The sequence below is a fragment of the Eurytemora carolleeae genome, unplaced genomic scaffold, assembly GCF_000591075.1.
Source record: "Eurytemora carolleeae unplaced genomic scaffold, Eaff_2.0 scaffold783, whole genome shotgun sequence".
NCBI lineage: Eukaryota > Metazoa > Arthropoda > Copepoda > Calanoida > Temoridae > Eurytemora > Eurytemora carolleeae.
The window spans coordinates 95,782-111,744 of record NW_019396710.1 but is presented as its reverse complement, the minus strand read 5'-3'; the positions used below and the strand labels follow the sequence as shown (position 1 = coordinate 111,744).

The 15,963-nt window shown below is 33.7% G+C and overlaps 2 protein-coding genes across 2 annotated transcripts; one reads left to right on the top strand and one right to left on the bottom strand.

Moving 5' to 3' along the window:
• Positions 1-7,983: 7,983 nt before the first annotated feature.
• LOC111707652 (anti-sigma-I factor RsgI2-like) lies at positions 7,984-8,769 on the bottom strand. Its single transcript, XM_023480785.1, has 2 exons — positions 8,148-8,769; positions 7,984-8,024 (listed from the first exon to the last, which is right to left on the bottom strand). Exons 1-2 carry the CDS (start codon positions 8,767-8,769, stop codon positions 7,984-7,986), a joined length of 663 nt encoding a protein of 220 aa, XP_023336553.1.
• A 4,642-nt stretch (positions 8,770-13,411) lies between these two features.
• Positions 13,412-15,828, top strand: LOC111707661 (uncharacterized). The gene is made up of 3 exons (XM_023480794.1): positions 13,412-13,808; positions 14,923-15,039; positions 15,121-15,828. Exons 1-3 carry the CDS (start codon positions 13,642-13,644, stop codon positions 15,512-15,514), a joined length of 678 nt encoding a protein of 225 aa, XP_023336562.1. The 5' UTR covers positions 13,412-13,641; the 3' UTR covers positions 15,515-15,828.
• Positions 15,829-15,963: the final 135 nt, after the last annotated feature.

Genomic DNA, 15,963 nt, shown 5'->3' with positions numbered 1-15,963 from the left:
GTGGGGGTCTAGGAGTTCAACATAATTCAATAAATCAGGTAAAGTTTGAAGACGACATTTCAAACATATAGAAAGACGACATTAAATAATGAATTACGATGAGAAAACAGATTTATTGATTGCAGGGAAAATGTGGGATTTGTGGAGATGTTTTCAGTGCCCCAGTTAAAGATCATCAAGCAGGAGGGAAGTAAGTGATTAATTCATATATTTTATATTATTATTATTATTGTTATTATTATTATTATTATTATTATTAATTCTTCTCCTTTACTTGTTTACTCGGACATAGGCACATGGAAACCTATAGCTCTACCCAGAAAAGAAGATGGAGGAGAAAACGGTATTTAATACCTGAAACCGAGAAAACCAACCAAGTTAATGATAAGGAGCAGAGACCCACCCTAGACGATGTGAGGTCCCCCCTGAAGGAGAAGAAACCCACCCTAGACGATGTGAGGTACCCCCTGAAGGAGCAGAGACCCACCCTAGACGATGTGAGGTCCCCCCTGAAGGAGCAAAGACACACCCTAGACGATGTGAGGTCCCCTCTGAAGGAGCAAAGACCCACCATAGACGATGTGAGGTCCCCCCTGAAGGAGCAAAGACCCACCCTAGACGATGTGAGGTCCACCCTGAAGGAGAAGAGACCCACCCTAGATGATGTGAGGTCCACCCTGGAGGAGAAGAGACCCACCCTAGATGAGGTGAGGTCCCCCCTGATGGAGCAGAGACCCACCCTAGATGATGTGAGGTCCCCCCTGAAGGAGCAGAGACCCACAATAGATGAAGTGAGGTCCCCCCTGAAGGAGAAGAGACCCACCTTAGATGAAGTGAGGTCCCCCCTGAAGGAGAAGAGAACCACCCTGAAGGGTGTTAGATCTTCATGGAAGGAAGGAGGACGCCGTAAACCTAAGAAGGATGTATATCCCCCTAAAATAGGAACCATAGTGAAATATTTGGAACTTATTCCCCAGCTGTATGGAGGTTGTACGCCAGACATACACGTTCCTACTCCTGGTACACTGCGTATACTCTTCCAGACTGAACCCGAATTTAAGCTTGATAAGGAAGAACAAGAATCTGATCCTAAACCACCCCTTCCTCCACCTAATTTAATCAATTCAATATTCGGGTATTGTCAGGATAAAAACTGTTCTTTGTGTCCAACAAAATCTACAGTAAAAAGCTTCCCCCAGAAGGATGACTCGAGAGCTAGTTGTCAACTTATTCATTGGCATTCTAAAAATAACCAATGTCTACAAGCTCCGGAAGACGACTTCAAGTGAAATAAATATTAAAAAGTAATAATATAAGTATTGTTATTATTTATAGGTTTTCAACAGGAACTATTGCACGAAGTTATCGTCCTGGAGAAATCATTTCTGTTGAAATTGATTTGGTTGCAAATCATCTGGTAATTAATTAATTATTCAATCATGAATAAAATCGATCAGATCATTATATTAATTAACCAATCGATAAATGTATAAATTACACCTAAAAAGGGGATCATTAACTGGAGAGTCAAAATGTCCAGTTGCCCTTAAATTAAAAATGTGCAAGTCCAATTTACAATGAAGACCTCTTTGTCTTAGAAAAAAAATTATTTAGTCATCTCTTTTTTTCTGGTTTAAAACTATGTTTTTTTTTTCAATTGCGGTTTTCTAAAAAATTGCAGATTAACGGAAGGAAGAAAAGACAAAAATAACAAAATCTTCCTCATGTTCAACCAAATAAAGAAAATTGAATGTTAAAAAACTTGGTTATCAATCTAATATATTAATCATGCATGAGGGAAAAGGACAAATTAAAAGATATTTTTAGGGATTTTTTACGTTCGCAATTTGTCCTCATAACAATATTCATACCTCACCATCAAGATCTTGTTTCATTAACAATCCCTTAACAGGTTACTATTTATATTTACTTTGCTTGTATCCAATAAACGTCAAAACGGCTGAACCGATCAGGCCCAAATTTTGTGTTGGTTCTCACTTTTCAAAGAGAAGATGCTCACAGATAGAGCCACAGTTAAAAGTAAAATAGAAGATAGGTGCAAAGATCCTGCAAGGTGCAAGGATCTTAAAAGACTGGTTTATTCATATACATGTGAGACCCATACAAATGTGGAATGTACTGTACTGTACTGTACTGTACTGTACTGTACTTTACTGTACTGTACCTTATTGTGAATCGTCTCTTGCATTTGTTTATTAAATAATATTTAAAAATCATGATTATTCTTTTTTAATAAATATTTTTTATTACATTTTGTCAAGTTTCCATGTAACATTTAAAACATAGAGAATAGAATATATAGAGATGAATTTACTAGGAAAAAGTGTAAAACGGCCATTTTGTTGTACTGTTTCCATACTGCAGGTGTACTTCACATATTTATGCTATATAACCTGTTGGGCCCTGGAATATCATTTTATAGAAAATCGAAAACTATTGTTAAAAGAAAACCAAATTATGAAATAGGCTGGTTTCATAATTGACCAATGATCATTTCACATAGTATCCTCAAAGTTCATGTCCTAGCTCAGTACATTAAAATCCTCAAAGTTCATGTCCTAGCTCAGTACATTAAAATCTTTAAAGAAAAAAACTAGGAAAAGTGTTTAATCATTTTCCCTAAAAAAGGCAACAACTGGGGATCTGGTCCTCAAAGTGCTGAGATAGCAACAGATGACTGTTTGGATAATGTAAACAGACTGGGCTGTGGACCACAGGAAACATTCAGGTATAAGAAAAGGATTCTTCACGTTGCTTAATATAATATTTTAATAAAGGTTTTCAGTACAGCTGGTGAGTAAAAAATCGGGATTATCGTTAATTTGGAGAACATTTTCTAAATGTTTGTTTTGTCCGGATTTAGGGCTTTAAAAAAAAAAAAAAAAAAAAGTTATTTGGAACATTGGAAAAAAACCGCAAAACCAATTTTTTGAGAAAATTTAATAAAAATTTAATAAAGAAAGAGAGAGGAATTGATCGTACTTTTTTCAAACTCTGATTTCCAATTTTAACTAGAAAATTTGAGTTTGTGGTAGAGACTTTTTATCTCCTTATAAAAATGTTTAGATATTTTTATACGTTCTAAACTGAAAGCCAAAAATACTAAATCTTGATCTAAATCTTAAAATGAATTCTTGTGTACATAAAGGGGCTGTGCAGATATCTGTGTTGGGGAGTTTTGTCCCTTTGGACAGGATTGTGTGAAGGCTGATACTATAGGTAAGCAGCACAATATAACTAACTATATCAAGGTACATCAAGGGTAATTTCCTAGTTTACGATTTTTGGACCCCCCTCCCCCCTCCTATTAATTTTGCACATGCATCTCATATTTAAAGCGAGGATTAAGTTGGTTATGTGGCCGCAGCGCCCAGCCCCTAGCCTGTCATATCCGCGGTGCTCAGCCGTAGCCTTTCCTATCCGCATCGCTCGGCCCCCTAGCCCATGTCCTTGCAGCAGCGCTCGGCTAAAAAGTGCCTTGGTCTAACCTAACCTTAAATATATACTAATTTTGTTGAAAATTGTTGAAACTAAAGGTCTGTCCTGGCCGCAGCCCTCGGCCCCCTAGCCTGTCATAGCCGCAGCGCTCTTATTTTTATCCCTATGCTTAATATAGCATAAATACTAAACACTTATAATACATATCCCAACAAAAAGATTAAAATAGCAAATACGTAAAATGTTATGGGTGAAAATGGGTTAAAGGTTAAGTCTTACTGAACTTTTTACCAGAACCCCTATTTTACCTGAGTTAATTGATTATGCTAGCCTTGGCAGATTTATTACACACTTCAAGATTCTAATTCACAATCACAATGCTTTCATGTAGATTTACAGAAATAGAAAATACAATTTTAAGCTTAGAAAAGGTGTAAGTCTGGGGAGGGGTGGGGGTCTGATTTACTGAAAGTCGAACATGACACAACAATAAACGAAATTGATTAGTTAGTTTGATTTAAGGTTATTAACTGGGTTTCCGCTCGTTTTAAGTTTTTAACTAGCTAAACGTTTATTTGACATAAAGACGTCATTTCAAGTGACACCCCATATGTAAAGTGGCATTTCCGTTAGGAATGGTAGATGCTATTTCTGTAATGGAGGTCATTTGAAATTACGTCTTCAGTCCTTCTGATGTTTATCTTATAGGTGGAACAATACATCCAACAACTCCAGGTTCTACGGCTTGGACAAGTTCAGCAACCGCTGTTACGCTACCAACGACAGTCACGCAACCAACCGCAGTTACGCAACCAACCACAGTTACGCAACCAACCACAGTTACGCAACCAACCACAGTTACGCAACCAACCACGGTTACGCAACCAATGACAATTACCCTGCCAACGACAATTACGCAACCTACCGTAGATACGCAAACAACCACAGTTACACAACCAACCACAGTAACCGAATCAACCACTGCGTTTGAAGACATTTGCGTTTTTGCTGGAATAAAACTTCAGTATTACAGGTTAGATTATTCATTTTTAAACCAATTTCGGATCAAAATTTGAATTGTTGGTTGGACGTTTCATTATTGTTTCACCAATATGGATTTTAATACTAATTCAGAACAAACATGAAGATAATAGATATACACTTCTGAAACTCTTAAATTACCCATTATAAAATGTAATTTTTTTAATTTATGTACAAGCTGTTTATTTTCTATGTACAGTATTCCTGGTAAAGCGTACTGTAGAGTTCATGTACAAGATGTTTAATTTATGTAAAGTGTTCCTTGTAAAGCGTACTGTAGAGTTCATGTAAAAGATGTTTATTTTATGTACAGTATTCCTGATAAGCGTACTGTATAGTTCATGTACTAGATATTTATTTTATGTACAGTATACCTGGTGAAGCGTACTGTATAGTTCATGTACTAGATATTTATTTTATGTACATCATACCTGGTGAAGCGTACTGCCTAATGTAGAGTTCATATACTAGATATTTATTTTATATACAGTATACCTGGTGAAGCGTATTGCCTAATGTAGAGTTCATGTACTAGATATTTATTTTATGTACATTATACCTGGTGAAGCGTACTGCCTAATGTAGAGTTCATATACTAGATATTTATTTTATGTACAGTATACCTGGTGAAGCGTACTGCCTAATGTAGAGTTCATGTACTAGATACTTATTTTATGTACAGTATACCTGGTGAAGCTTACTGCCTAATGTAGAATTCATGTACTATAGATATTTATTTTATGTACAGTATACCTGGTGAAGCGTACTGCCTAATGTAGAGTTCATGTACTAGATACTTATTTTATGTACAGTATACCTGGTGAAGCTTACTGCCTAATGTAGAATTCATGTACTATAGATATTTATTTTATGTACAGTATACCTGGTGAAGCGTACTGCAGGAAAGGGTGTCTAGGAAAACCAAGGGATATCTGTCATCTCACAGCAAACACAGCTGTTATATGCTACTGCTCACAACATGGGTAAGCATTCAAAATAGTTAAAATTTGCATACAGTGGTCCGCGAAAACACAAAGTTGATGAGAATACGGAATTTGCACAACTGAAAACATTGATTCCGTTTTTTCAATTACAAACAAGTTGTAATCCATCATTTCCCTTTGCTTCCTTGACGATTCCATTCGCGAGATGATATAAATTTATTGATTGATGACTTTAAAGTCGTCTTTGACTTTAATAGTTTGCGGCATTCAGCATAGGTAACCTGATTTAAACAACATTTATTATAAAACAATTATCACAGAATAGCCATGGTCCTCGTGACATTTCCTAAATGGTGTCTGTCATTTTTGTGTTTTAATAATTATCGGAGATATGAATGATTTCGTTTAGAAAGAAATATTTGTATGGTTTTATTTAATAAATTGAAATTTCAACCAAGTTTTTAATATCTCTGGTAAATTTGAGAGATAAAAAATGTCGGACCACATTTTAGAAATAACAGGATTGTGATTATTGTTTCTTAAAAATTATTGCTTAAATTAGGTTACCTATAATGACTTTCTAAGCTGGTCAAAGACTTTGAAGTTATCAATCAATTTATTACTTCTCGGGTTAATTAGAATAGGACTGTTTAAAAGGTCACATATTAACTAAGTACTTTCAAATTTTTACCGTGTGTTCCCTAAGGCAAGTAAAGGCGTTCTTAAGCTATGATTGAACAATTACAGAGATAACCAGAAAACTCTGAAATAGGAAGACGACTTTATGGCAATACTTAAGTGTATTTGATGGTGCTTATTAAATTACTAATTGAGTGAAATGGGTCTGTTGAAACTGTACAATTGCTGCGTACATGCTTATTGTACCATTTATAGTCATATCTTCATTCTGAAAGTCGTCTTTACATTTCAGAGTTTATTACATTGTGTTCTGGTCTATAAATACATCTCTTGAACGTTATTCTTTTTATTTGTATTTTAATTTGTATTAATGTGATAATGTTTAGGCCCTCGAAGGAGTACGAGTTACAAGCGCTTCTGCATGTCATAGAGAGAGATAATATCAAAACCAACCAAACCATAGAGAACAACCAAACCATAGAGAACAACGCAACCATACAGAACAACCAAACCATAGAGAACAACGCAACCATAGAAAACAACCAAACCATAGAGAACAACGCAACCATAGGGGACAACCAAACCAAAGAGAACAACGCAACCATAGAAAACAACCAAACCATAAAGAATAACGAAACTACAGAGATTAATACGAATAACAAGAATAGAACAAACAACGAGTCAGTCAGAACATCATAAACAACGATAACAGAGAGAACAGCGACATCATAGAGAACAACGAGATTATAGTGAGCAACATGAAAAACTTGAAAAGGAAAATGATATTGGGCATATGAGAAAGAAAGTTTAAAAAACTGAAGATTCGAAATTTATAAATTTATTACGGATAAATAAAAAAATAAATTATGAATTGATGAAATATAAAAAATCTACAATTTTAGTTTATCTGGTAATTTTAGTCAGATAGACAGCATTCAAGGGGTTTATAACTGAACTCCCCTTTCAACAAAAATAAAACTCTCATTTTAAATTAAAAACGAACATTAAAATTTTCTTGATCTAAGCTACAAAAAAGTATAAAAGATCAAAAATCTGACTCCTACTCCTGACAACACTCCTATGTTGGCACGGTTTCATTGGTTGGTGTACAGTACATTTTTCATAATTGTGGATGGCAAATTCTCTAATTTTTTTATGAACATAAAAACCTGACTGTTCCAAACTTTAGCTTCTTGCAAGTGCAAAATGTGCGTTTCTGAACATAAATATTCGGTTATTTTTACTTTTTAAGATTTTTGAAATACTTTAAAATTGTGTTTTCAATATATCTTCTCCAATAAATTGATCAGAGCTGGGTACTTTTGAATGGTGGATATCGGGACTAAGGCTTTAATCCACTCTTTTTCTTAATCTCCAGATTAACATAATCTTGCAAGATTATCTTAAAAGTGTATGAAAAACGATAAAATTCAAATTAATATTTAATCAGAGAAAAGCGGGCAACCAATGAGAGAACAGAAATATTCTCATTGGAGAAAACAATTAATGGATATCCAAGGAGAGAGAGAAAAAGAGTGGATTAAGGACTAAAATGAAAAGTTTCCACAGTGGATATTCGGATCAAGAAGTCAGGATTAAAGTTTATCCATTCTAAAGTTTTCAGCTCAGATGAAAGTTTTAACGGGACTGTGGTTGGATCAGGCATGATGGCCCCCTTTTTTTAAATGGAAGGTAACATAAAATTTAATTTTACTGGACAGTGTCTAACTAAGAGAATTCTCTAGATCATTGCAATCCAACGGATATACGCATTCATTTTGGTTTGGTTTGGTCGGACAGACGTCATAATGACGAAATCAGCCTGAGTAAGATATTTATGAAGTTTGAATACACAAATTGAAGTTGTTTATTTAGATCTTAAACTTTCCAGGACGCATGTTCACTGCTTGCTCATACTTTTGTTTATAGTTCGCTCAAAAACTAAAAAATTTAAATTATTAATATGTATTTAAAAATTTAAAAATCGACTTGATATTTTAGAGATTTTTTTTCTCTTAACCCCCCCCCCCCCCCNGGTAGGTACTGGTAGGTACTGGTAGGTACTGGTAGGTACTGGTAGGTACTGGTAGGTACTGGTAGGTACTGGTAGGTACTGGTAGGTACTGGTAGGTACTGGTAGGTACTGGTAGGTACTGGTAGGTACTGGTAGGTACTGGTAGGTACTGGTAGGTACTGGTAGGTACTGGTAGGTACTGGTAGGTACTGGTAGGTACTGGTAGGTACTGGTAGGTACTGGTAGGTACTGGTAGGTACTGGTAGGTACTGGTAGGTACTGGTAGGTACTGGTAGGTACTGGTAGGTACTGGTAGGTACTGGTAGGTACTGGTAGGTACTGGTAGGTACTGGTAGGTACTGGTAGGTACTGGTAGGTACTGGTAGGTACTGGTAGGTACTGGTAGGTACTGGTAGGTACTGGTAGGTACTGGTAGGTACTGGTAGGTACTGGTAGGTACTGGTAGGTACTGGTAGGTACTGGTAGGTACTGGTAGGTACTGGTAGGTACTGGTAGGTACTGGTAGGTACTGGTAGGTACTGGTAGGTACTGGTAGGTACTGGTAGGTACTGGTAGGTACTGGTAGGTACTGGTAGGTACTGGTAGGTACTGGTAGGTACTGGTAGGTACTGGTAGGTACTGGTAGGTACTGGCACCGTTTACTGAAAACATTTTTTTCTAAACCAAATTTACCCTCCATGTTTTATATATCCTCCAAATTTAGCACATTAAACTCCACTTTCACTACAACACGTGCAGTGAACATCATTAATCCTTTTCATCCACCCACACACTCCCCCTTCAACACAATGCAGAATAATAATAAATTAAATTTAGTTTAAAAACAACTGGATGGTTTTTTATCATGAATGACAATATTTTAAGATTAAGAAAAATTATTTTGCCCTAAAATATTTTTTTATTTTCTCTCTCACTAGACAATATTCTATGTAAATAATCTAAGCTGGGACCTTTTGCGTTGGATTTAATCCCGATCGATTGATCTCGATAACCACTGTGGACACTTTTAATTTGAGGATCAATGCTTAATCTCTTAATTGAAGCTCCCCTCAACCCCGGACTGTAAAGATAACCATACAAAATATCGAATAAAAATTATCGTTTCTTTCTTTCAGATTTCTTTAATAAGTATTTTAATTTCGACTATCCTGAACAACATCGTGGAAAGCTTTTCGTCGAGTAAATATAAATTCTATAGCTATTGAAATGGCTATCCTCCCTTCACAGCAGTAATCATGCAGATCAAGTATTTTTCTTGATATTCACAATACAAGAGTTCCAAGCTCTGAAGTGAAAGACTTGATTTTCCAATTTCAACAAAATTTTTAAGAATTGAACCAAAGTGAATAATTGCCACAAACCTTAATTTTCCAATTTCTATATCTTTGCAACCTGTTGGTGAACACATTTACTATTTTATACTTTGCCCATTTACTCTAACAGAATGTATAGTTCGAAATATCACATAAACGATTAAAGGAATTGAGTCCCTGCGCTATGACACAGCTTCTTGTAAACTGTAGCCGGGGAACCCCGGCCCATTTCCTTTGTTTACATTGCACAAGTAATGACGTACAACATATATTACACATACAAATGTTTCAGAATTCAAAATTAAAAATCTTCTCAGAGTAAAAAACAGAAAAGACAAATATAAATCAGAATGATTCGAGAAATTATTAATTTGCATAACTAAAAGAATGATGAATAAAAAAATGACATCATTTTTTCTTCAAAAGTTTTGAAATAATACATATATCTTAAATATTTAAGTTTTTCGTTGGATTTTGAATACAAATATGATAATACTGATAGGACATACTTCGTTCTATACTTGTAGTTTCAAGTTCAATTGATGTCTTATCTGACACCAGCCAACTTTTTCAGCACCGACTATAAGAACTTCACAAATGACATTGGTGGCTAGCAATGGGAAACTGAACTATTTTTTTGCATTCTTATAGATTAAATACAAGAAAATATTACCTATTGTGCCATTCAATACATTAAAAATATTTTCTCCTTAAACACTTAATTTTCTATGTTTTTGTTATTTTTCATAAATAAAGGATTACTTACTTACTAACTGATCGTGTTAAGCCCAATTCGAGATTATGTTAGCTAAGAAAAGAAGTCTAAAATGGTTAAAACGAAAGATTTAAATTTATTCTAATTCAATTGTAAACATTTTCTCCTTGTATGTATTGTAAAACAAGCAAAAAATTGCGGAATTTATAAAAAAAAATTGTGGATTTCAAATATTAATAAAAATCGAATATTGTTAAAGGCTAATTTCTAAACTTTTGATCATCCATAAGCCTTCCCTGGGGTCACGTGAGGTCCCACAAAAAATTTGTACCTAATCCGTTTAGCCGTTTTGACATTTAATGGACACAAACTAATTAAAACGTCTTAATCACAGCTAGTCTGATTGTCTCTAAGTTCAGTGTAATAAATCTGCAGAGCAATTTTAATTATACAAAAGTTGAACATGAAGGGAAAGAGAGAAACCCTTTTTTGGATGATTTTAATTCTTTAATAAATTGAATAAAACTGAAAATTGAATAAAACTGAAAATTGAATAAAACTGAAAATTAAATAAAACTGAAAATTAAATAAAACTGAAAATTAAATAAAACTGAAAATTAAATAAAACTGAAAATTAAATAAAACTGAAAATTAAATAAAACTGAAAATTAAATAAAACTGAAAATTAAATAAAACTGAAAATTAAATAAAACTGAAAATTAAATAAAANTGTAGTTGTTAAACTCTTCATTTGTGTAATATACTCAAGTCTGTCTAGTTGTTAAACTCTTCATTTGTGTAATATACTCAAGTCTTTGTAGTTGTTAAACTCTTCATTTGTGTAATATACTCAAGTCTGTCTAGTTGTTAAACTCTTCATTTGTGTAATCTACTCAAGTTTGTAACTTTGTAGTTGTTAAACTCTTCATTTGTGTAATCTACTCAAGTGAGAGAATGTTTTCTTAACTTTTAATGAAAAGTAAATTTTTTTATTAGTTTGGATATTTTTGTTTTTGGTCAATTATAGAAATAAAAGAATGAATTTTTCAATAAATGAATGAAAAGTGAGAATTAATTGGTTCGTTATGATTTGAGTGTTTGTATTGACAAAAATAGACACTGCTATTTGCTGATTGAAGAGGTACTGAAACTATATAAATAAAACAATAAATATATCCATATATCAGTGAAAAAAATGAATAGTATTGTTAGTCCAAAGATGAAAATAAAATAGTTTTTAACTTTTAATTAATGATGGGATATTAAGATAGACAAAAAATGAAAACCAAAGGATTATTGTAGGATTTTGGTGAATTAGATTGTAGTTCTCTATGCCTATATGGGTGTTAGAAACAATTTTTTTCGTATTTTTTAAAATAGCCAATAAATAATTTTACCAAACCAAACTCCAACTGTTAGAATACAAGATTTGACAAGTTCTTTACATCAGGTTTTAAAATAATCAAGTCAATTAATTCTAATCGAACTAAAATGATGGAGCTGAAAGGAAAAATTAAAAATCCGAAAAATCCTGTCTACCAAACAAAATTCAATTTCCGAAAGGAAAGATTCATAATCAGGGATTTCCGGAACCCTTTTCTAAATGGAAACGGTATTTCCGGTTCACTTCCGTGTGCAAACTTTAAAACGGGATTTCAAGCTTTAGATTTTAATACAAATATAATAAATTAAAATTCACATTATATTGTATATCTTACATATTTTCAATCATATTGTTTTTTCAAATACCTATTGACAAGAAGAAACATATTTTAAACTTCTAATATGCGACCATTAACCAATTAAAACATTGATGTTTTTGAGTTTAATCCCTTTATCTTTGCAAGCTTATTCTGTAAACCTTTTATATTTCAAATGTAGATTATTTGATCTAACAAAATCTATAGTTTGAAATATCAAAGGTTTACGATATAAGGTTGCAAAGATTTAGGAAATTCGTTTTTGTGGCAAGAACTCATTTTCTTAGTTTTCCTCATACTTGGACGTCTAATCAAACTTGGAGGATCCACGTGGTCACAAAGTCTTACATGAGGATCCACGTGGTCACAAAGTCTTACATGAGGATCCACGTGGTCACAAAGTCGTACATGAGGAGCCACGTGGTCACAAAGTCGTACATGAGGAGCCACGTGGTCAAAAAGTTGGACATGAGGAGTCACGTGGTCACAAAGTCGTACACGAGGATCCACGTGGTCACAAAGTTGTACATGAGGATCCACGTGGTCACAAAGTTGTACATGAGGATCCACGTGGTCAAAAAGTTGGACATGAGGAGTCACGTGGTCACAAAGTCGTACACGAGGAGTCACGTGGTCACAAAGTCGTACATGAGGAGCCACGTGGTCACAAAGTCGTACATGAGGAGTCACGTGGTCACAAAGTCGTAAAATTTGAGGAGCCACTTGGTCACAAAATCGTACATGAGGAGCCAAGAGGTCACAAAGTCGTGCATGAGGAGCCACGTGGTCACAAAGTCGTACATGAGAAGCCTCGTGGTCACAAAGTCTTAAAATTTGAGGAGGCACGTGGTCACAAAGTCGTTAAATTGGAGGAGCCACGTGGTCACAAAATCGTGCATGTAATTTTGCATTTATTTGACCTTCTCTCCTTATGTCTATAGAGACTCAAAATAAAGAGAGAGAGAAGTGACTGCGTTGAAAACTGAATAATTAAATATCATGATTGTTTATATTAAATTAACATTTAACGGGTAGTTTCTGTGGTTCCCCACATTTCCTAAAATAGGTGAAAAAGGAGGATGAGGGTGGAGAGTATTCTCTATGACTGAGAGTGGGGTTAAAAAGGAATCTTTGTAAACATAAGGAACAGTCGAGCGCCACCCACCATTAGAACAACAACTCAAAAATACATTTGAAAAATAAATATATTTTGGAAAGTCAATAGATATCAATCTGTAAGCTGGCGTGAACTAAACGAAAACGAAATCGAATCGAAAAAATAAAAAAAACTTCGAACATTTTACGAACATTGAGTTTATCACTTTTTTAAGCTAAAGCTAATACTGGATTTAAAAAAAATCTTACTAAAATTTGATATTAATATTGATATCACCAAGAAAGACAATACAAAGCTGAACAAAGGATCAAGACAATAAAGATCGAAAGTAAAGAAGAATCTGAAAATCAAGAAGGATCTGAAAATCAAGAAGAATCTGAAAATCAAGAAGAATCTGAAAATCAAGAATAATCTGAATATCAAGAATAATCTGAATATCAAGAAGAATCTGAAAATCAAGAAGAATCTGAAAATCAAGAAGGATCTGAAAATCAAGAAGAATCTGAAAATCAAGAAGAATCTGAATATCAAGAAGAACCTTAAAATTAAGAAGAATCTAAAAAATAAAAAGGATCTGAAAATCAAGAAGAATCTGAAAATCAAGAAGAATCTGAAAAGAATTAAGGATCTAAATTCAAAGATTGAAAGTTTTAAAAAATCTTATTCTAACTATTGAAGATGAATATTCTCCTAGTCCTAGTAGTAGCTCTGCACCAGGGAGGAGAGGTCAGCAGCTTTATAGTTCGGAGCTGTAGAAACCAGAACCTGGAGACTTCATTCTGGAATTCATTCATTACTTCAGGACGCTTCCAGCCTACCCAGACAGGTAGCAGACACGTTCGAAGGTTAGTTTTAAATAATATTTAATACTTTACAGTACATTTAATAGACAGGAAATTTTTTTGACAGGACATTTTTTAAACAGGACATTTAACAGACAGGACATTTCGCAGGCAGTAAATTACATAGACAGGACATTACATAGACAGGACATTACATAGACAAGACACTACTTAGACAGGTAATTTCATCGAAAGAACATTTCACAGACATGACATTTCAATGGCAGGACATTTCACAGACAGGACATTTCACAGACAGGACATTTCACAGACAGAATATTCCATCGACAGGAAATTTCATCGACAGGAAATTTCATAAACAGGATATTTCACTGTTACACTGTTTATTTTTACGATATAAGAAAAGTAATTTTCTGTCAATGAAATATCTGATCTGGGTTCCATATTGTTATTGTCATTTTTATAGATTGTAAAGTTATTTTATAATGAAACTTTCCTTGATATTATAATTTTATGGATTGTAAAGTTATTTTATAATGAAACTTTCCTGGATATTATAATTTTATGGATTGTAAAGTTATTTTATAATGAAACTTTCCTGGATTTTATAATTTTTATGGATTGTAAAGTTATTTTATAATGAAATTTTCCTGGATATTATAATTTTAAGTTATCTTATAATGAAACTTTCCTGGATTTTATAATTTTTATGGATTGTAAAGTTATTTTATAATGAAATTTTCCTGGATATTATAATTTTATGGATTGTAAAGTTATTTTATAATGAAATTTTCCTGGATATTATAATTTTTATGGATTGTTAAGTTATCTTATAATTAAACTGTCCTAGATTTTCTCATTTTTATGGGTAGTAAAGTTATTTTATAATGCAACTTTCCTGGATTTTATATAATGAATTGTAAAGTGATTATTAATGCAATTATTATGGAATGTAAAGGAATTCGAAATGATTTCTATTGATTGCGAAGGGATTCTATGTTTTCGTATTGTATTGTCGTTAAATTACTTAAAAGTCCCTTTTGTCACTTTTTGGCTGCACTAACAAAAATTCGCAGTCCTGTAATGTTCACTGTCCGTCACATTAGGTCTGAAAATATTAAATATTTGAAAATCACAACAAATTATTGTTTTTTAGATTAAAAGAACAGTTGCAAGAGTTGAGTACAGCTGTAGAGTTTTATAAAAACGAATACAGCGAACAGACTTTTGATAAATCCTACAGACAAATGGACCAAGAGCTTCCAACATTGAGGTAATCTTTGGAGAAGTTTTATTTGGTTGGTTTAATAAAAAATTGTTTTTATCAGCNTTTAATATTGTCATTTAATTTTAGTTATGAAGATATTGTTCCTAGCTCATCTTTGATGGTCAACGATCGTGAACTTTCCTATGCTGATGTCCTCCTTGATGCCTACGATATATTTCAGCGGCTTGAAATGGCGCTAGAACTGATTCAGCATGGATCAGCTGATTTTCCCCTTACAAGTTTTGGCGCCAGAAACATGTGGTCCCTATTTCGGCGGGAAATTCAAAAAATCCTTCAAAATTTGCTCACAGAAATGATGTACAGAGACGTATCCGCCCCTGTTCCTTTGACTCGAGGGGTAATATCAGAAAATGTTAGATGTATGGATCATTCAATTTATCAGGACATCAGAAATTTCATAATTTTTAGGTCGATTAAGCAATCAGCACACTTTTACTTAAGAATTTTCAGAAAAAAATGAATTATAGTTTATCAATTTTAAAATTCTTAAAAATGCTTTACTTAGATTTCAGATTAGTTGCCAAGATTGCCAAATTGTACTTCTTCTTAACATACTTGGCTTGTCTAATTGTTGTTGGTTTGTTTTATCCAGAAACGTCAAAACAGCTGAGCCTTTACCTATCAGCCCATGTTTTTGTGGCAACTCCCATTACCGAAAAGAAAGATTAAAAAAGGTTGCAATTAGAACAATGCCGATTTTTAAATGATAACAGAACTCCTTAAGTCGAGCCTAAGATCTCGCAGCCGTCAATCACGTGACACAAGCTGTCGTCAGAGTTGGGTCTAAGATTGGGTCTTAAAGCTGCGTTTAAGGAATTCAGACCCGAGCCGAAGCTTTTAAATCGCGGGCTCTGTATAATTTATCTGTCTAATCTAAACTATTTTTGTGGCAATTTAGCGATTCCTCTG

Excerpts from the sequence above, each read along its gene's own strand:
- LOC111707661 (XM_023480794.1), top strand. The coding sequence starts at position 13,642 with ATGAATATTCTCCTAGTCCTAGTAGTAGCTCTGCACCAGGGAGGAGAG. Across the intron at positions 13,809-14,922 it reads GGTAGCAGACACGTTCGAAG|ATTAAAAGAACAGTTGCAAG; the intron begins GTTAGTTTTAAA and ends ATTGTTTTTTAG. Across the intron at positions 15,040-15,120 it reads CAAGAGCTTCCAACATTGAG|TTATGAAGATATTGTTCCTA; the intron begins GTAATCTTTGGA and ends ATTTAATTTTAG.
- LOC111707652 (XM_023480785.1), bottom strand. The coding sequence starts at position 8,769 with ATGTTTTCAGTAAACGGTGCCAGTACCTACCAGTACCTACCAGTACCT. Across the intron at positions 8,025-8,147 it reads GTACCTACCAGTACCTACCA|TTTTTGAGCGAACTATAAAC; the intron begins GTACCTACCAGT and ends TAAATTTTTTAG.